At 38.0% G+C, this 22,687-nt stretch overlaps 2 protein-coding genes across 3 annotated transcripts in view; both read left to right on the plus strand.

Annotated features, from left to right (window-relative positions):
* The window catches only part of tmeff2a (transmembrane protein with EGF-like and two follistatin-like domains 2a), a 71,550-nt gene extending 65,095 nt beyond the window's left edge, over positions 1-6,455 (plus strand). For both annotated transcript variants that reach the window (XM_065292548.2, XM_065292549.2), the window contains exons 6-10: positions 1,711-1,859; positions 2,055-2,114; positions 2,246-2,369; positions 3,199-3,357; positions 5,402-6,455. In XM_065292548.2, coding sequence (XP_065148620.1) covers positions 1,711-1,859; positions 2,055-2,114; positions 2,246-2,369; positions 3,199-3,357; positions 5,402-5,498 — 589 coding nt within the window. In that variant the 3' untranslated portion in view covers positions 5,499-6,455. The remainder of the gene's footprint in view (positions 1-1,710; positions 1,860-2,054; positions 2,115-2,245; positions 2,370-3,198; positions 3,358-5,401) is intronic.
* A 3,508-nt stretch (positions 6,456-9,963) lies between these two features.
* cavin2a (caveolae associated protein 2a) lies at positions 9,964-20,744 on the plus strand. The gene is made up of 2 exons (XM_065251582.2): positions 9,964-10,610; positions 19,127-20,744. Exons 1-2 carry the CDS (start codon positions 10,083-10,085, stop codon positions 19,955-19,957), a joined length of 1,359 nt encoding a protein of 452 aa, XP_065107654.1. The 5' UTR covers positions 9,964-10,082; the 3' UTR covers positions 19,958-20,744.
* The last annotated feature ends 1,943 nt before the right edge of the window (positions 20,745-22,687 follow it).

Below are 22,687 nucleotides of genomic sequence, written 5' to 3' on the forward strand. Positions count from 1 at the left end.
ATGGTTTCTGGTGTAGGTTTGGCCAGTTTGTTATTATTGCAGTTTGTGGAGGCTGGGCTGTCTACAGAGATCGCGTTTTTTTACAGTTTGATCAGCGGTCAGGTAGCAAGCAGATAGTCAGGAGATGTTTGCTGTATGTAACAAAAAATGTTTTATGGTCTAAAACGCGTGAATTCGCTTAGAGAACCTTTAACCAAAACACATCAAAACTTTTCACAAATTCACAGCAGATCATCTTCTGACAGTAAAAGAAAAATAACAAAAGCACAGATTGCTCGGCCCTGTAGAAATATGTAAAGTAGCTGCATTACAATTAACCCTGTGTTAGTTTGTACCCCGCTCACTCCTACTGGTTAAAAATCTGCTGCTAGAAGAAGCGATGATACGTCATCTTTGATTGTGGCTTTCATGTGTTTTGTGAACGATTGCATTATTACGTCAGCTTGGAATTGGAAATACTATTGGGTTGTCATGACTCAGGACTGACTGCATCATGCATAGAAGTTATAGTTTATGTTTAAATGAGATCTGACTTGGGGTTCTTCATATAAAGTGATCAACACAAGTTTTATATTTTAAATCTTTTATACTGTTGTATATTGATCAATTTATGCATGTTGTTGCTTGTTGTGTTTTATATAGTTGAAAAGTTGTTGGGTTTAGGGTAGGGGTGGGGTTAGATTCTCCAAAATATCTTTAAAACCATAAATGTTTCTTTAACCATTTCTGATTTTACAAATGCAGAAAATTCAATGCGTCTAATCTGACGCATAGGCCAACCACCCTTGAAATGTAAACACAGGTTGTTATAAGCTGCTGGCCACTAGAGGATGCTTTTCTTAAACGAAAACGTCCACAAAACTCGTCGTTAAGTCGCATGCCTATATTTGTAGAAAAAGCCAAAAATACATTTCAGGGGTTAAATTATAGTTTTTTTGTTTTGCCACAAATCATTAATATATAATGTAAAGATCATGTTCCATGAAGATATTTTGTAGATTTCCTACTGTAAAAATATTTTTTGTGAGTGCATGCAGCAAAATCGCGAACAAAATTGTCCAGAAACTCATCAACAAACTTTCACTTATTCCCATTCAAGCTTACAATTTCCCAATTTAGTCCACAATGTCATTACAGTGGTAAGCCAGTAGAGAGCACTAAAACAAACCTTTTCATTTTTAATATGTGATAGACTTCATTTGGACTTAAATGTGATTTTCTTAAGATTTTGATTTTTTGCAGACTTCAGATTTTCAAATTGCTGTATCTGGCCAAATATTGTCCTATTCTAACAAACCATACATCAATGAAAAGCTTATTTATTTAGTTTTCGGATGTTGTATAAATCTCAATAAAAAAAGATTTACCTTTATGATGGTTTTGTGGTCCAGTGTCACAAATACAAAAACTGGAACAGACGACATATTGTAAGTACACAGCCAAGCAACATCATCAGTGAACTGCTGCAGTGCTAATAACAGCGTGTAGCCAATCAGGTTACAACAGGTAACTGTTGCATAGTTAACTTTAACTCAATATCAGACGTGAAAATCTGAGTTGCCTCCAGCATTTTGTTTCATTCTCAAAGCTGAAGTGTCATACGTAGCTGATGTAGATCAAACAAAGTTACACTTGTTTAAAAACCTATTTCAAAGCCTTTGATTTGTCACCAGTTGTCATTTATTGTCATATATATTTTTTTCTGCACAGGTGCGTCTGTAACATCGACTGCTCCCACATTAGTTTTAACCCCGTGTGTGCATCAGATGGCCGTTCCTATGACAACCCCTGCCAGGTCAAAGAGGCATCATGTCAGAGGCAGGAGCGAATCGAGGTCAAATTCCTGGGTCACTGTCAGGGTGAGAAGAGCACATCGGTTGCTTCGTTTCTTAAAATCATTTTGTCTGCTTTATAAAGATTTGTTTATTTCTGCTGCCATGAAATTGCCTTTTACGTAAGACATAAGAGCATGTAGTGCTTATGTAACCACTGATTTGGGTGAAGCAAATCTGTTGTACTTCCTTTTTAACTCCTCTATTAATTTTATCCTGTAGGCGACATGATAACAGGCACGAAAGCAGGAGATGGACAGTATGCCAGGACAGACTACACAGGTGTGGGTTTGTATATATATGTGTGTGTGTTTTAATCAAAAGGATGATATTTACTGTCTGTCATATGTGGCTCTGAAGATGCCCTTGAATTTGAGCCCTTCTGTTGTTGTGCACCTGTTTGTGAATTGTAGAGGAGAAGCCTGAAGTATCGGAGGTGGCGAGGGGTCTTTACATTCCCTGCCCTGAACACTATAAGAACTATTGTATTCATGGAGACTGTGAATATCCCAACATGCTCTCTACACCATCCTGCAGGTAAGCAAACATTATATTATATATTACCAAACCCTCACAAACATTTTGCATTATTTTTATTAAAAAACAATATTTTGGATGAGCATAGTGATGATCACTGGCTGTTCCAGAAATGTAGGTTATTTTAGGTTTTAATATTCAGGTGGTGGCAAGTGTCACGCACAGAAAAATACATTATCCTGATGTGTCCGATTCCGACAGTCTATCCGTGGAAGGTTTGCTAACAAAAATTTTAATTCTGCAATTGGTGTGTGTATTTGAATAAACAGTTCCTGTTTGTACATTCAGGCTTATTCTGAATATCATTAAATATAACTTGAATATTGTCGAAGTGTGTTTATCAAAGACCTTTATCTCCTCCTAGTGTTCAAGACAGGAAAAGCAGTCAGATTTTTTAAAAATAACTATACTAAGTTATGATGAGAGTCATGCTTTTGCATGTGTGTTATATTGATAGAGCAGTGTTTCCTTTTCTTTGTTACAGCATTATGTTATTTTAAACTCATATAAAATTTTTTATTATTATATAAAGAACATTGCTGTAGGAAAGGTCCAATAAAAGTTAAGCTCAATCGAGAGCATTTGTGGCATAATGTTGACTGCACGTATATAGGCTTAATCAAAATCTTAATTTTACAAATACAATTTTTAGAAAATTCTGAGGTTTTCACTACACAAAACCTTGGTTAAGAATCGCTGGCATACAGGGAAACACAAAACAACTGTAAACTCTTTTAAACAACCACAAATAAAATCACAGATGAGCATAACATAAACATACACACACAACTTTTAAATCCACATCCCTTTTGCATTTCTCAATCTTCAGCTGTCATTCAGGATTCAGCGGTCCGCAGTGTGACACGAAGGAGTACAATGTGCTGTATGTGGTGCCTGGTTCCGGAAAGCTCCGTTACGTTCTCATCGCGTCTGTCATTGGAGCTCTGCAGGTGGCCATCATATGTGTAGTGGTGCTGTGTATCACCCGGTGAGCATAAACACACAAATGCAAACACGTACACTCACACCAAACCACAAAATCTCTCATTGTCTTACTCCTCAGAAAGCAGAAAACAAACGCTCTCATGGGAAGCTGAGCTACACACACACAACGCTCTTCATTGAGTAAATGTTCCTGTAACATGGAGTCTAACAGATTTTACACTAAGGTTATTTTTGATAGATGTGTGTGTGTGCTAGTTTGATAGTACTGTAGAATGGATTGATAAATTTCTTACATCTCTGGTTATTAAGTCTAAGTATGCAGTTAGATTTTATTATATCTGCAGGTGAACACCTGTATTTTAGATAAAAACTGGGCATATAATACCTGGGCTATGTAAGAACATTAAAGTAAAAGATTAATATCTCTAAAGGCAGCAAACAGGCGTGCCAAAATATTTTCCATCCCTGTTGTTTGGACAAACAGGTAGTGCCAAAAAATGCATTCCATTGGTTGAGGTAATGCTGTTATGTCATGCTTGGCTGGGCTACTTAGACATTACAAAACCTCAGAAAGCTTCAGTTATCCTTAAAAAATCCAGTTATCTTAAAAGAGTATTACAAATGAAATGACATACATGCACGTGAGACTCCTTAAAGGTACATTGTGTAACTTTTAGAAGGACCTCTTGATAGAAATGCAATATAATTTGTTAGACCTTACAAATGAACTTTATTGTTTTATTATATTAAAATGAACAATTATTATCTACATACCTCTCCTTACATGGAAGTCACCCTTTTTACACCGCCATGTTTGCACAGTAGCCCTAAACGAATAAACTGTTCTATAGAGTAAATTTTTGTCTTAGACGATGACGTGTTTATCCTGTGGCGGCTACCATAGCTTCACTATGAAGTAGAGGTCTTCTCAGGTCCTGAACCCAACGTGCATAAAACTTTTTTTAAAGAAAGACCCGACCTGAGGTAAGCCTGACAAAATTAGACCCAAGTCTGACCAGACAATTGGCAATATTTTTAAGACGACCTGACCCCGAATGTAAACGCCACTGATGGGTGTGCAGTCTGCACCTAGTACAGTGTGCTTTCAAATTCATGGTCTGGCTCATCAAATATTATCCTGTCGCCGGCCACAAGATGTCACAAGCGCTCTTGGCACACAAGCAAGATAGTTTGAGTCTTCTCGGGTCCGTTCGGCAAAAACACATTCATTTTAAATTACCCGAGGCCACTAATATTATACTCAACCCATGTCCGAGGCACTCGTGAAGCGGGTCGGCCCTCGGGTTTTGGATTTAAGTGGACCCGTGAAGACCTCTAGCATGAAAGGAGGGGTAAGCTGTGGACTGAGCAGTTGGTTGCAATTCACAGTCTCACTCGCCTTTAAGAATGCACATTTTTCTTGGGGCATTAGCCAATTCGTCTCACAGACTGCTGCAGAAGTTAAATAAATATGTTCTGCTTCACAGAATATCCACCAGGTGGCGCATGGAACAACACACTGCATCTAGGCAAAAAGTTTGCAATTATTAGTCTTTAATGATTGTTTTATGTTTATGGATTATTAGGTTATATTTAGAAAATAGAAGTAACAGGATTTTAACTTCATTATTTAAACTTCAACTTTGCCGCTAACATATGACCTTTAAATGTTCAGCAGTTATATTTATGGCCTATAGAAATTATTTAACATACTTTAAAATACATTTGGGAGGTTACCATCATGGTGGCTACCATCACATTTTAGTTGCCCGACTAACAATAATAAATTTGTGAACAAAACAAATTAGCAATCTAATACTATATCTTGATAAGTTACTTTAGTCTCCAATCATCCAACTGGTGTCTGTGTTTAAAACTACCCCGGGGCTTGTTAAGCCATTGAAAAATGAACAAAACCTTCTGTAGATTGGTAAATACTAAAACTGATACATAAAACTCTTTAAAAAAAGCATTTTTTAAACCTTGTATTATATCAGTTTTGTCCTTCTAGACAATTGTGAGCTGACAACTGGTAAAAACAACTTATATAGAAGATAAGAATGTCATTGTACTTTCATTCTCCATAGGAAGTGCCCACGGACCAACAGAATCAACCGACAGAAACAGAACACAATGCACTACAACTCTGAAAACACCCTGCGCGCTTCCACCCGCCTCATTTAAGTGCTGGGAGCAGAGAATTATGGGAAACATAGTTTGGACAGAGGACAGACAACAAACATGCCCTCTCCATCCCCTGTACAGAGACATTGCATCCTAGTGGATGATGGAACAGAGGGGAAAAGGAGGAAGGTGCAGATTTACCGGAGGGCGATGGGTTTTACACGCGATGCCTTGCACCTGTGGCACAGGACACAAACAGAGAATTTTAGGACACCATGATAGGACAAGTCCTGTTATTTGGTTATGTATAGGTAATATTTCCAATAGTTAATTTGTTTGTCTTGATGGGGTCCTTTTTCTGTAATGTAAATAAATAATTTATATCACAAACATGTTGTGCCTTTTCTTATGTGGATGCCGTGATGTCTGATGAATGTCTGACATGAATGTACTGTATAGGGTAGTTAACCCTTATGAATTGCCATGTTAGTGGTTTAAAACTTGCTGACAACTCTTAGGGATATTGTCAGTCATATGTTTTTGATAAAAGGTGAAGGTATTAGTTTGTAATAGATGAAAACAAATAGATTTTTAAAGTGTGGAAGACAGGAAGCTTTGGAAATTTCCGGCATTCCTATTTAATGTATCTAGTAGAGCTCCAGTACATCTTTGTTCTTACAGTTTCAATGGGGTAAATAGAAATTTTTAATTAAAATGAACATATTTTTGTCTGTATGTGCACAAATGTATATCTGTGAGCTCTTCCCACAGAATATTTATCTTTAGAATAACATGTTTTTATATTGAATGCAGAAATGAATTGTAGTACTAGCCTTACCAAAGTGACTGTGATGGTACTTTGATTTATACCATGGTATACGGTTGTGCTTCTGGTACTTTTTTGTAAGGGTAGTTACACTGTGTTGCAGTAGAGCCTATGAATTGTATGTGATGTGCAAATAAATTCTGGCTCCTCCATAGATAATGCTGTTAAAAAGTAATGGCACCAAAACTACAGCCTTGGGCAACTGATGCTTTATTGTATTATTTGTTGTTTTTTGTTTTATTTTAAATCGCCTAATAGGTACATAGTATGCATAGTTCGCATTCTCAGCAACACTGATACAATTGCAGCGTGTTCTGCAAAACCATTTATCTGATTCATTTCATAACACTTTTCTAACACACTTACTACAAGTTAAAGCAATATATTTGGTTTTAGCTGAATGCCATTGGTGATACTGATTTACTTTTATAGTGTTTCAGACATTCAGACATTTTCTATTGCCACAAGTTTTAACTTTCTAATGTTAAAATATAGTGACATTTGGCTCTTATTGCATCCTTTGAGTTTCATCCCAAAAAAATAAGAGACATTTGCATTAACGTAACAGTCAAATAAAGAACCTGTTACCAGACAAGCGATCCAAGTGTTGAACAAAGGTGGCAATTATAACTAATACTTCATAACTGTAGTGCGCTCTGTACTAACATGCCTTTGCATACTCTGGTATTTTCCCATGAATCTAAGACACAAATCATACAATGCTCTAGGTGACATCTCTCAATAAAAGCTCATGCTAATGGGAACAAATGATCTACAGGCTCTTCAAGGCTCTTAAAATCAACAGGATGTTTTGCTTAACTGGCAGAAAACAAATCATATAAAAATACACTAAAGCTAGTATACACTAATACTACTGTTATTTATTTATTATTATCCACTTGTTTTCTAACTTCGCACATTTCTTCTGCACTCTTAGAAAAAAGAAAAGTTGTCACTGGGACACTACCTTTTAAAAAAGACTAATATATAATTTTGGTACAGATATGTATCTTTGAGGTACCAGCATGCACCTTTTACGTAAAAAATGTGTACTTTTTGAAAAGGTATTGCCCCAGTGACACTTGTGTACCTTGTACCTTTTTTCTGAGAGTGTGCAATGATTATCTTCTACCTGTAGAGGTCAGGCATATTGCATTTTATAATGCTTGCTATGTAATACATCAGTCCGAATCCCTGTTGTTAAGTAAGAAATAATGTACATTCATCCGGTCGTTATCGCAAAACAGGGTGATCAAAAATATTTTTTAATATTCTTGATTTGATCTGAAATATTTTACAAGCTCAGAATAAAGACAGTGGAGCGATACATTACACAAAGATGACGCATAATACCTGGATAAGCAATGTGTTATCAATTTTAGTAGGAACAAATCAGGATTGAGTGTTTCAGAAAACCCTGTAATACGTGTTATTTAACCTGTTTTTGTCATGATCAGAGTGTAATTATATGAGTAGGCCTATACTCAGTGCACGGAAGGCCCACTTTCTCTGGTAAAAATGCAGTTCTTAAAAGACTTTCGACCTCATGCGGCGCCGAAAGAACCGACCGCGGGATGACGTCGAAGTACAGCGAGAGCGATTCGCGAAATCATACGGAGGAGTTTGTTTTTAAATCGCTCTCGCGGAACTTTGACGTCATCCGGCTGTCGGTTTTTGCGGCGCCGCATAAAGTTGAACTTCTTCTTCTTCCTTTATTTCTTAACGCCATTCCAGCATCTACGGCTATATTCATGGCGAGAACCAGGTAATCCATACACAAGTTTATTCAGACAAGTTGATTTATACACAAGTTGGGGGAGGGACAATTTTGTATCTCCAATTTGCCTAACTTGCATGTTTTTGGCCTGTGGGAGGAAACCGAAGTACCCGGAGTAAACCCACGCTGACACAGGGAGAACATGCAGAAACTCCACACAGAAAGGCCACCTGCCCTAGCCGGGGCTCGCACCGGGAACCTTCATAAAGTTGAACAAGCATAAAGGCTAGTACTACTCACAATTTTTTGCAAGAGGGAGAAATTTAGTAATGCTAGATGATGCTTCACTGCAATACTAAAAGTAATTTTATAGTAAACAAACACTGCACAAGAAATAATGAATGAAGAAAAGCTGAAATGCAAAAAAAGAGCTCTTTGAGAGTACTTTGATTTGTGTTATTGTTAACCATCTCAATGTGTGTTACTTCCGTTGCGCATTAGTATGTCCCAGTACTGCATACTATTTTGCTATGTACTAAATTTCTATTTATACATACTTTTAGAGCATATACATAAGTGAATTAGGTTGTAGCACTTTTGCATACTGTGTGGACTGGAGGCATTTGATGGATTGTGTGGATGTGGGGTCGCTTAGGTGATGGTCATTTCTTTGTTTTTATAATCAGTACACATGACAGGAAAAAACAATTACCCCACCAAAGTACAACAAAGGAAACATTAGTTCTGTTTTTTTGTGTATGCTTGTGTGTGTAGGCAGCCTGGAAGAAATCATTAATTAATGCTGGGACAAACGCCTCAGAATCTCAGGAAATGAACGTATGATTGTGTTTATTTTACATTTGATTTTCCTGTGTCCTTTAATGACACTCCCTTGTAGATATCTAAGACACCCATATTATTTTCTCTCTCACTATCGACTGCCATTATCCAGAAAATGACCTCTGGTCGAAACAGAATAATGTGGTGTGTTTATCTTTGATATTGCCTCCACACTAAATTTCCAGATGAATGTGTGGGAATAGTTATTTCACAATGTTTGCTTTCATGACTATTGATCCATAATAAATTAGTGTCTTTCCTTTTCTTTGTTCATTCCGACTATTGAGCAAGACTGAATTAGATACCATAAAAATGTGTGGTACAACAGTAGACTAAGCTGAGTTTTAAAACTACAGCAGCTCTTAAGTTGACAATTGGTAGCCTAATATACATTCATAGTAATGTGCTTGCAGTTTATTGTTAAGTTACTCTTCTGTTTGCTGTATTTCTGTTTGCACTGTCGGTGAACTCTGTTTTGCTCTATCGTAAAATATTTTCTGGCATTGTCTGTCACATTGTGTGTGATTGATCTGTTTGTCAGAGATTCATATCTAACAGGTGTGCTCTTAGTTTTATTTTTAAAAGTTGTATTTTAGAAAGATTGCAACAAATACAGTAAGTGTTGGTAAATGATGATCAGATTTGAACTTTTTATTAAGATTCCTGCAAAATATTCAAGCATTTGTTATGTGGTGTTTGAGCCTGGCATGGTGCCATGCCCACAGATGAGCTGAGTTCACTGTTCAAACACTGATTTCCACATTTCTGCATTTGACATTTCTCCGGTTTGAAGGTCAGCTTAAAGAAACCACCAGCAGAAGAGATTGATTATTCAAGACATGAAGTATATAGAGTAAGACACATTTGTGTGTGTGCAAAACACACATACAAACACTTTCACTCTTCGTTGTTAGGTTGTTTCCTACCACTGGGAGGTTTCATAAGAGAAAACAGTATTGAAATATAATTCACTTCAGGTTCATGCCATGCAAACAATATTGAAATTACATTCAAAGTTTCATTAGCACACACAGAACACTGACACTCCTTACTCGCATTACTCTGATGGGCAGGGCTAACTACCGTGGCAACCAGGCCCCTCCTCTGGGTGTGTGGGGAGTTTTTAAGTGGGGTGTTGGGAATGTTGTTTTTACAGAGACACTGAAGGCAGAAGAGTGTGTCTGCGTGTGTCAATCCAACCACACCGTTCCAAACCCCTCTTTCTGCAGAAGCCCATTTCAACACCACCATTGACTCCAGGATGGGTGAGGACTCCTCTCATGCTGAGCGTAGCGCGTCCACCCTACCTAGGGAGGAAAGCACCCCGACCCCTCCAGCACAGGATGTTCAGGATATCCTCATTCCGAGCTCCGGCCAGAACCCGGGTCCCTCTTCACCTGTCGGCACCCTCTCGCGTCTGGTCCCCAAATCCCCAACTAGCCCCACGGCACCTGGAGGCCAGGTCAGTGCCATCACGGTGGTTGCTCTGCTCGACAAGCTGGTGGTCATGATCGAGTCGGTGCAGGAGAACCAGCAGAAGATGGAAAAGAAACAGGCAGAGCTGGAGGGGGCGGTGAGGATGGTGCAGGGCGATGTGTCCCGGCTTACCAAAAACCACATGTCCACGGCAAACAGCGTGGCCAAGCTGCTTGAGCGCTCGCGCAAGACTGGCATCAATGTGAAGGAGGTGCGGGAGCGTCTGGACAGACAGAACATCCAGGTGAAGCGTCTGGAAGCCAACCACACCCATTTGCTGAAGAGGAACCACTTTAAAGTTCTCATCTTTCAGGTGAGAAAACAGGGCAAATCAAAGAAAAGGGAAAGAATGAGGTCAACATCTAAGGAAAAATTTCTCAGCAGTCATGTAGCTAAAAGAGTTATAGATTTAGTAAGAAAGCAGATAGTTACAAATAGTCACTGACTCTGCCTCAGTTGAAATAAAAAGGTATTTTTTTTTATTAAACTCCACATGCAAATATTTTAAACCTTTTTTTTTTTGAGAGAGAGAAATGCATGCATGTGGGGTGCTCGGACAAGGATGTGGAAAACCTCAGCAGGTTTTGAAGGTTTTAAGTGTGACAGGACACGTGTGCAGTGTGGTAGTGCATCCTGAATGAAGTGCGCATGGGAATATTTCCTGTGTTTACAGCTGGGGTGAAATGTTTGACTTACAGATTGCGAAAGAATGCCAACGTGTGAATGTATGAATGTGTATTGCTATGCAGGGTTAATAAACATTTCTATAGCTAATCCTAAAGTCCCTGCAAAATCCTGATGTCTCTCATCCGTTCTTCCTTTAATGCTTACAGTTCATATTTGTTTACAAAGCCTCTTTATTTAGATTTTGATTAACAACCTCTCCTTAAAAATAAATTTATATCAAACCAAGATTGCAAAGTCAGGCGTTCTGGCTAAACCAGCTGAGTGACCTCTGGTTTAGTTTGTTAGTCTAATGTGTAATCTTTAAGGGAGGTGTCCTGTATGATCAGTTAATGCTGTTTTACACACGGTTAGGAAGTGCTATTATACTTTATGCCGGTTGGTTAATCTAAAGGGTGGGTGATGTTGATTTAAGCAGCAGTGTCAGGCTCTAGGTTTTAGAATCGTATTCTTATCTGATTGCCCTGAAGCGAGCCGCATCCAGCAGCTGTGCACGCCGGGACAATGATCTTTAACTTGTAGTAGCAGGTAGAGGCATTTCTTAAGGGTGTTGGAGTTCTGCTTTCAAAATTATTTCTTGGAATCAGATTTCCTGAGGCTAATGCTATTCAATACCATAATGTGGCAAATGCACATTCGAAACTGAATAGACACTGTATGAAAGACTGACAGAGTTTCTTTGAACCTCATATCAACCAGATCCACATTGCGTCAACACCTGATCGCTAAAGATAATTGACTTCAAGGCTAAAAAATAGTCTCAGATGGATTTCTCAGGAATAGACAGTTCTGTTAAGGTGGTGGTATGACAGATTAATGGATATTGAACACTTATGGGTGGACTTTTTTGGGAAGATAACATTTTTCCCAGTGCTAAAGTTGCAAATTCTAGCTAAAAAAAAAAAAACATAAAACTTTTAAAGGCAGTTAGAGAGTTTTTCATGAAATTGCTTAACAATTTTTAAATAATACTTCATCTGCTTCGAGACAAGGTAGATGACGTTCGACTAATCTGGCTGTCAGAGAGTAAAGGCCTGCAGGGTAGAGTGTAAATGGGTGAGGCTGATTTTCGCTCATAACATTCCACTTGAGATCACAGGCAGCAGGTGATTTTCTAAAGTGATATGTAGCCTTGTGTTCAGGCTATTAAAGCACTTTGGCATGAGTGTGGGCTTGCAGATGGCTTGTTGCAGAGTGTAATATTTGCACTCATGAATGTTGTAAACTGAAAAGAAAGCTTTGCACACACACACACCTGCGAGTGTACACACCTGTTTAGTAAATGCCAGAGTTGTAATTTATTTGTCATAAACTGCTGTTAGACATTCATGTCAGGTGTTTACTCACACTGTACTCGGTTTTACATTTATCACAGCATCTTTTTGCTCAACGCTTTGCCATGCGTTACAAAGCGTGACAGAACAGCGCAGCTAGCTTTCTCTTTATATGTAAAAAAAGACACTTACCTGTCTGGCATTATAGTGTTTCACATTTGTAACACGCCCTTAGAATATGAACAGCAATTCAATGGTCTGAATTCACTGATTGACCTTTACGTTTTTTAACTTTCTTTGTTCATAAGAAGTGATGCTGCACATAACTTAATATCACAGGCCAGTAAACAAAGTTGCATTGTTCTGTAAAGTAACCACCCCTTTGACACTCCTTCAAATTTTAAGCAAAATGGAATGCAGAGATGAAGAACCCTTGCATAAACGTTTAGTCCCACAAGTGTTTTGGAAGAATAAGAGCAACATTCCTTTATGGTCGTGCATTTTTCTCATATTTTCTATTTTGTGTTCCTTTTCTCTCTTTTTTGGCTGAGCCATCTAACGCCTGTGTAATTATAAACCGTGTCTGCACTATGCAAAGGCATTTGAAGATAGAAGGTGTGGCTTGAAAACAGGGCTCTTTGAAAGAAAGAAACACAGTAAACAGACAGAGTTTGGCACTGAAAGTGTTTGCGTGTGGCGGAGAGAGAGAGAGAGAGAGTATGGTCAACTGCCTCGATTCACCTAACATGCACTAATTATCTACAGTAATTACTGTCAGTTTGGATCCCAATTTGCTTATGTTTAATGCATCAGTGATCTTTCGGTACTGTCAAAAACACAGTCAATTTTTTAAAGAAATATAGATCTACGTGCTGCAAAGCTTTGGCCTTCGTGTGTTTGTGGTTGCCTGGAGTTGTAAAGGGGTCATTAGATGCGTCCATGTTTCTGAAGGCAATAGTTCAGACAACTGCTAATGCCTTGCGCTTAATAAAACAACTGTGAGCTGTTTTTGATAATAGAAAGGTGTGTGTTTCCATGACGTCCGGCGTATTTTCATGAGAAGTAAAATATATACCTCCAATGTATTCATGGCAGCTTGCAAGAGTGTGCCAAGCTGCATGACTGATGGCAAACATGAGGCTTTTATGAATAGCCATAAAACACATTTTATTGCTTTGATGTTTTTTGAAGGAGGGATAGTTTTGGATGAGCTGTTTCTGTGATGGGTGTTCACAAAAACAACTTGACAACTGTCATTTTTTACACCTTTGTAGTCGTTCCGATCCCCCTCATCAGTTCGCCCTCTGAAAGCCTCTTGAACATTGTCAGGGTTTATTTTGGCCCAGCGGTGCCATGAAACGCCTTCAATAAGGTGATGTAACTCGATGCTTAGATCCCAAAAATGTCATCTAAGTCTTCAGCATTTATGTGTTTGTGCATTTTTAGAATGATAAAGATCCTAAGGCAAAAACAAAAAAGAGTGAATGAATAATTAGTATGGTTGTACCCCCATGAATTGTGGGAAAATGACAGTCCTGTGGGACATGCAGAGAAGGGAAACAATCTGATAGCAAGTGTTTACCGGCCCTCCCATTACGAGAAGAGCCTATTCTGATTATGAAAACATATTTTGCACATTAACGTAAGGTTCGTATCCATTTATTGCGGTATCCACACATATATTTGAATTTGATTGTGTTGATTTTTCCCCGTTGATGCCCAGATGACATGAAATGTTAAAAATTTGAACATGGACCTATTATTAGTGCAAACTAGAAGTGGAGTGCAGTGGGAGAAATTTGTTTGTGTACTGCAATCTAATCTATGCACGACAAAGATTTAAAAAAAGAAAGTAATTATATAAAAAAACAAAGAATGACTATTTCAAGGCCATGGAAGAGCAGGCCATAAGGAAGAAAACACCAGATAAGCAGTACAGATTAAATTTACTGGGAAACAGAGAAAGCAAGAGAGCTCATTCTCACTGCCTGGGCATGTTTCTACTTTCTGTGTTGGATTTCTGGTTTGACAACTTATCTCCTCCCTTTTATATCTGCACTAACACACTCCAAACACGCACGTACACTTGAAAATTTATTTGTATTTTTCTACGTGTTAGAATTTGAAGGATATAATGAACTCAAAGATCTAAATGATATTCCACCTGGCTTTCTCAGTTTGTAATGGGATTTCAAGACAATGTTGTATATTCAGTCTTGCTAAACACATGAAGCACTTTTCTACCTCCACCAAGTCCTTGGCAACGCTCAAGCTTTTTCTCAAGAAGGGTGTGTCTGGGGATTAGGGGTTAAGCAAGGTAAAATTGGGTTATGGGTAAATTAGAATTAGTTTTAGGGTCATTGTGAAGGTAAGATTGGGGTTGGAGTTACCGTGTTACTGTTACAGTGGTTATAGAGTAAAAGGAGAATTACGGATGACATGAAGTAAAGTGGTCCCTATGGGCCATAGATATGTATAATATAGATGTCTCGCCCCGCACAGCTGGTCAATGGAGGTCGACGTCTGCACCTGGCGGCCATCTTGTCTCAGTCAGCTAGCTCACTAGTAGCATGGTGTTTAAATGGTGCATGTACTTTTAAATAACCATAACTTGCTCAATTTTCTACCGATTTTCAAACTGTTTGGTTTGTTATAAACATCTGAGGTTTACCTATAAAACTGCATACTTATGAATAATGTTTATGAAACATGTTAAAGCATCCAGAATTATAGCCACGTTAATAAAGTTTGTAAGAAACCAAACCATTTGAAAATCGATATAAAATTGAGCCAGTTGGTTATTTTAAAAGTATATGCACCATTAAAACACAATGCTACGAGTAAGCGAGCTGACTGAGACAAGATGGCCGCCCGTGATGATGTTAGAGACTCCACCATAAGACATCTAGCCTTTATGATACATATATATGGCCAGTACCCTAGTGTGAGGTCCTAATACCATTTAGGTACAGATGTGTATACATTTTGTACCAGTATGTACTTTTGAGGCAATAATGTGTACCTTTGAGGTACTAATATGCACTCCTCTGTACCAATATGTGCCTGAAGTACTATTATAAACTCTTTAGGTACAAAGGGTTATTTTTAAAAGGGTACTGCCCAGTGGCTACTAGGGACCATGTTTTTGTGACTAAGACATATGACTTGAAATGGCAAACTCCTAGTATATATTCACACTATAGACGGTCTCTGCAATACATATGAACTTCTTAGTAGTCACCATGCTGTGTGAGCGATGGAGTAAGATATGAGACATCACAAGTCGAGTGCAATGAAGATGAAATGTTGCACATACAAACCCACTCATCCTGTAGGTAGTATTACATTGACTCAAATAAATACCGTCTAATTAGAAAAATGATACTTGAGGCAGCATGACTAATCGTGTGTTTAATTTGAGCGAAAAGACAGAGACGCTTAATGTTCTCGAATTTGAACCTCAGACAAGAGTTCATTGCATAAAGATGAAAAATAGACCATTAATTGGCATCTCATTTAGTAGCATTTTGTAGAAGCTTAAAGATCCACAAAAAATGAAACGTGCCTCAAGGAACTAAAAAATGCTTAAAGTCTATTAAAAGATCAGGCCAACACCCTTGATATCAAATAATGAGCAATAAATCGGCTACTACTAATTCTTCAGGGCACCAACCAACTCTACTCATTCACAAATAGCAGAATGTTAGCCACTGCTTTTCGCTTAATTTGCTCCACCTGGAACGAAGCCATATATTCTCTGAACTTTTACACACATCATAAACAGATAACGGATGAGTGAGCAGATTCTTTGGTCCTTTACGCCAAATTCTTCCATCCCTGATGGGGCGTCACACGTGGGTTGTACATGCTGTGTTTAATGTCTTCATAGATCATCGCACAGGTGTTTTGCTGCATATATCAGTGTCACTAGTGTGAATGGGGTTATTAAAGAGGAAAAGGTGCATATTCAAACTTGGGGGGGGGTCATGCCCCTTAAATGGAAAAAAAAGATCTTGGATTGGTTAAAAGGTTTAGCCTTGAACATTGTAAAAAACATATAGGTTTATCTTACTTTATATTAACTAATGTCATGGTTCTCCTCTTGATTAATCTATAAGCGCACTTTAAGTGCACATAAACTTGATACAGCAAACATTCAGCAGTGACACATCCTTCCTTTGTGATTTTCCTTTGTATTAGTCTCCTCCCTTGTTCTTTTATTTATCTTTCCCCTGTTTTTCTTTCCTGTGTTTTCTCTGCCCTTATGCTGGCTGTATAGATCTTAAGAGCCTGAGTGACACACAGTCACTCTCATCTCTTTCGATGTTTCCACTCCAAAAAGTTCGGAGGCCTCCAGTGGGGCACATTAATTATCCAAGCTCCCATTACACACTGAAGCAGAGATATCAGCATGTGACACAATGTTTTCAAAAGTTCCCAGTCCCCTCCTCTCTTCCTCTGAGCCTCACAGGCCTTTGTGTACTTAGATAAAGGTCAAAATCTGAATGGCAAATGTCTTGATTTATTATTATGTTACCAGGGCTGAGAAACATATTAAGGAAGGTGGATACAGAGTCAATAAAGACTAACTGCTTCACTTGCAAACATAAAAGTAGCACTAAAACACATTAACTCCCTGCTTTGGGTTTCAGTTCATATTCAAATTCTGACTGTGCACAGAGATTTGCTATAGCTGGATTAATTTATGGAGGTCAGTGGTATACTGGAAAAGGTTATCTTTTTAAGATTTTGCTATGATATTGTTACTGCTGAGACTTAAAATTAGACTTTTAAAATAACACAAAAATAATTGGGATCAACCTATTGCTGGATTTATGGACACACAATACTCTCAAGATATTAATGAATTAGATTTGAACTAAATTTACATAATATAATGTAGAATCAATTTAGATATTTTAGGTAAATCTCCTAAACTTCCAAGCTAAAGTACAGTTTAATTGGTTGACTGAAAACATATCCTTTTGATATTCACACTATTAATTGGAATCTTCCCTATCTCACCAGGATACCAAAAATTAAAAGCTGCTACTTGTACTCTACAGGACTAACAGAAGTAAGCTGACAACTCCCAGCTCTAGTTTCTATCACACTCTTGATCCCGAGGGCTTTTACTCTCTACTGTTTATGAGCTCATGAACAAACTGGTTATCCCAGACTGAACACTGGTTTTGACTAGATCTGCGCCCTCTGGGTTTAACTAGGTATTAAAATTAAAACATTAACAAAGATGAGCAGATGTACTGTCCCAAAAGCCCTACATTATCACTATTGTACTAAAAACTATAAAATTAATGCAGGTTTGGATGCAGTTGCATTTCTTTAATTCACAAACCAACATTTTTATGGGATTGTAGTGTAATTTACAGAAAGGAGATCAGGTTCTCCTCACATAATGATGTTATCCCATTATATACTGCATATCCAACAACCTGAAGCTTTAAATATGTACAGTATGAGTAAGGTTGCATCTTAAATAAACAGATGTTTTCAAAGTTCATATTAGTTATGTTGAATATATTACATTCATTGGTTACCTGGTTGCATACTTTGTTGTTTAAAAAATGTTTTGCAGGGCTACTTATAAAGAAGAAAAGTTTTTTGATGTTCAAAAGCAATATAGATTTTTTAACGCTTCTGGTTTTGGCTTTGCAATGACCTTGATTTGAGGAAACACACACTCACAAGACAAAATATAACACAAACAATATAATATATTTGTCATTAGAAATGATAGCATGCGATTTTCAGCAAGCACAGTATTCTTGTCAATGAATGAAGTTTAAGAATAAAACTTAATCTGAAGTTTAAGCTTAAGGCTTAATTAAAATATCTCTTTGGACTGCACAATTTTCTAAATGGGCAGACTTGCATTCACAGGTTTTACTTTGAAACACTTGCATACAATGACTAATTCATAATTTGAATGCTTAGCTTCTGGACGGAGAAAACTATGGACTCTGGGAGGGTTGTTAGTACCCTTAGGAGGGAACAGGTGAGCGTGCAAAAGCACTATTCGTCCTGCTTATCCACCTTTCCCTAAGGGCCTGATCTACATTTACTTTTTACTCCTAAAGCATGAAGCACAGCCTCTGAAACCCCAGCAGCCATGTCTGAGATACTTGCATGTGAGGAGAGAGCTGAGGATGTGTATGGGTGATTTTAAAGCAGAATAAAGAATAAAAGCATCAGCTAAATGCCTTAATGTATTGTAAAGGTAATGCAATGTGTTTGTGTGTGAGTATGTGTGCGCACACACAAGAGAGAGAGAGAGAGAGAGAGAGAGAGAGAGAGAGAGAGAGAGAGAGAGAGAGAGAGAGAGAGAGAGAGAGATGAAAGGGCGTGGCATATTTTTCTATAATAGTTAATAACTTAGAGTAGCACGACTAACTGACCTGAGAAAATACTACGTTTGTTAGTGAAACAAGATGTCATTTATCTAATAACTTGAATATGCATTTCATAAATGCAGCTTTTAAATCAAAGCTGTTGAAAAGGAATTTGGCGGGAAGTAAAACCTGCACGATGTTTAAAGAGCAATGGAATACCTCCAGGACAATGCCTATACATGTCTTGTGTATAGCTAGCGGTCCCACAAACAGGTTTTTCAACAGACTGAGCAGTAACTTAAAAAACAAATATTTGTTAGTGGTATGAAGTGGGAAATCTAAAAAAAGTGAAAACACTTGAAAGTAATATTGTATAACTACACAATATTTTTCTGAAGTGGTGTTGGGTAATTTAACAAAATTTGAAAATGTAAGGTAATCTGCACTGCAACCTTAAATGAGATACATGTAAAACTTTTTAGTTTTTCTAACAAAACAATTTCTGTTTTCCACACTTTTAGGAGGACAATGAAATCCCAGCAAGTCTGCTCACTAAAGAGGGCTTGGCCTCCCTCTCTCAGGATGAGACAGCACCATCTGCACCAACTCCAGTCACTGATTTAAACCACTCTCATGAGGAAGGCCTACACACCATCAGTCTGTCCTCTGATGATGAGGAAGAAAAGGGAGCAACGAGCCCTTTAGCAGAAGGTGGCACAGACTCCCTGACAGATCTGCATGAGGAGCATTTCCCAGAACTGGGAAGTGATCGGCCGGAGCTTTCTCGTGCAGACAAGTTCAAGCGCTCCAGTCTGAAGAAGGTGGATAGTCTAAAAAAAGCTTTCTCACGAAGCAGCTTTGAGAAGCAGATCAACAAGTATGTGCCTTCAGAACAATTTCAGAAGATAAAGAAAACCCTCACCCCCAATCACCCGAAGAGCACCTCTTCCAAGAGCACGTCCTTCCGTGTCAATCCAAAGACATTCAACATCAATAAGGGACGACATGAAGATCCTGATGCCCCTGAGCAGCCTGAGACCTCACCCAGAGATCTCAGCCCAGTGGAGGTTCCCTCCTTAGGGGGACCTGATGGTGAGCTGCACTTGCCTGAGTTACACTCCACAGAGGAGAAAAAAAATGGAGACGAGCATCACAGCCCATCAAGCCCAGGCAGCGCGGATGGTGGAGATCTTGAGAATGGTCCCTCTGAAGAAGAAGCAGAGAAACATAGCGGTGAAGCTGATGGTGCTGTAAAACATGAGGAAAATGGTGAGGTGGAGGAGGATGAGGAGAAAGAACCAAGATCTGTGGAGGCAGCATCACCTCCAGCCACTGTTGAGCAAACATCCTAGATTAGTTGTATTCTAATTTTTAGCCCCGAATCTATTTCTGAGACTTTGGAAATCATAGTTATTCCTTTATGACACTGGCATTTTGTTCCCAAGCTCATTTGATGTTAAATAGCATGTCTGCTGAAATAACATGTACCCAAATATAAAGTAACTAAAATCTATTTTATAGGATTCATAGATTATATTTTAAAGCAAATTCTATTGAAACAGATTCTGTCCAAAGGTCCACACTTGTACTATTGTCAAACCAATGTGACCACAATGATGCGGCAAAAGAACTATATTTTCCTCTGGGAGCCTGTGAATACCATGGAATTGACTGAACTCAAACGCCTAAACTCTCACTCCATATATTTTTCTAGATGTGCATGAGAGAAATTGAATGAGTGACAAGCTGTCCTATGTTGCTGCAGTCCAGATGCTCTTTTATGTACATAAATCTTAGTATTTAATCACTTACGAAAAAGTACCTTGGTAATAACATGATTTTATAAATGGTACTATGGTAATACCATGGTTTACTAGCTACACCATGGTGGTATTGTTGAAATACTTTGGAGTACAATATAGAGTCCATGGCATATAAATAATGATACTCACAGTACCATAAATACATCTTTATAGATTTGACTCAAATCATTCAGTTACCATCTGATATCATCACTACACCATGGTACCCCCACAGCACATTTTTGTAAGTGATATAACTGACAACTGTAAAAGGCATGAGGTGACAATTTACATTGTTTTGAAATTATGAAAACTTTTATTAAAGTATTTAGCACCACTCTGGCTTGAATAAATATTCATTTGAATATAAGGAGCTGACCATAGTGTCTGCTGGAGAAGTGTGTTAACAAAGTTCCTGGGGAAAAGCCAGAACAATTGACTGCCATCTCCATAGCAACTTTGACTGCTGCCAACAACTCTCCAATTACAACGTAGTCCACGGCAAAGGCACACACACAGATATAGTTTGACAAATAGGCCTACAAGCGTACGATGAAATAGTAGCATTCGTATAAAGTTAAGAAGTCCATACAGATGATGTAATGATTTTGCATTTTCTATGACACAAAAATTGCTTACATTATTTAAATTGCCTAGATATAAATACTCAAGATTGCAAACTTTTAAGTAGGGTTTTAAACTATGAGCTTTGTCACATATATCACACACACAATCTTTTTGATACACATACCAGGTGAGAAAGCTGCATTCCTGGTATTGATGGATAGCTTCTCCACAGTTCATTTTCCACTGACTGGATAAAGAAGATGTGGAGATGGATTGATAGTTTTCATGGGTTAGCGGAGGTTTGGAGTACCCGCATGCTCTACAGGTGTGCCTGCCTGCAAGCCTCATTATTGCCCATTTAAGATCACACTGCACCATGTTGCATTCTACCACAGATAGTGCCCGTGCCTGATCATGCAGGGCTCTCAAGTCTTACACATTCGCCTTGAGAGAGCCACGCTCACACGCCACACCTTGTATTTCTCACGCTGAAAATAATATATTAATCTAATATACAATCGAGAGATGAGGCGCAGGCAGGGAGTTCATAGCTCGCTCTGTTTTTTAGGGGTGCTCAACTTCACGCAGCGATGCAAGAACCGACACGCACATGACATCAAAGTACCGCAAGAAATATTCAAAAAATCATACAGAGGAGTTTGATTTCAAATCACTCTCGCGTTACTCTGATGTCATTCACCAGTCATGAATATTGTATGTGTTCGAAGAGCAAGATCTGGAATGGATAAATGCGGTAAAAAAAAACACTTTATTTTTTATAATTTTGATTTTACGATTCCTAGACTCCTAGGCTGACGTGGGCCTAATATATCCAAATTAGTGCTAAATTATTTATTGACACAGTCAAAAACTTTCCAGCTTTGCAACCTGAATTTTAGTTACTAAGGACATACTAGAGGCTTCCTGAAATTAACAAAAGAACTACTGTATTGTTATTGCCCTGTCATCAAGGCATCAAAGTGTGACATCATTCATAAGTATAGGCCTGTAGTGTAAAATTTAAAGTGTGATATTAAGTTATAGAAATTAAATAAAAACAAAACATGAAGGCAGGGGCGTTGCTAGACATAAAGCTCTACTGGGGCACAGGCCCCCCATTTTTTTTTTTTTACTTTTTCTTGAAAGCCTGCGGTGTGCAAGATACAATTTCCTTTGCTCAACCCACTATTCCAACATTGCAACAAGTACTAGGAAAGACAAACATTTATTTAAAAATATTTAAGTATCATCTTCATATATACATATATACAACATAATTAACATGTCTTAAGGCATAAAATGTTTGGAAATAATGGCTGGAGAGAAAAAAATGTTATGCACATTTGCATTTTACATAACAATGATTAATAACTTCTTTTTTTATTTTTAAGAATATTTTCATTTTATGACTACTAAAAAATCTATCTTAGTTACTGCTAACTGATTATGTAATGACCTAGAGCTAGTGAACTAAATATTAATTTTATATCTGAAAATACAGAACAGTATAACACAGTTTTTGTATGTGAACAATGCAATTTTATAGACTATTGACAGAGGTTTTCCTGAAATTTTCCCTCTAATGTTTAAGCCCTGACAGGGTAGGATGTTATGTGTCTTTACTCCCTTAAATTCATCATCTCTCATTTTTCCTTCCCTTTTCCTGCGTTGCACAAAACATTTCTGATGTCCATCACATGCGTCAATGAGATT

The sequence above is a fragment of the Paramisgurnus dabryanus genome, chromosome 15, assembly GCF_030506205.2.
Source record: "Paramisgurnus dabryanus chromosome 15, PD_genome_1.1, whole genome shotgun sequence".
NCBI classification, from domain to species: domain Eukaryota; kingdom Metazoa; phylum Chordata; class Actinopteri; order Cypriniformes; family Cobitidae; genus Paramisgurnus; species Paramisgurnus dabryanus.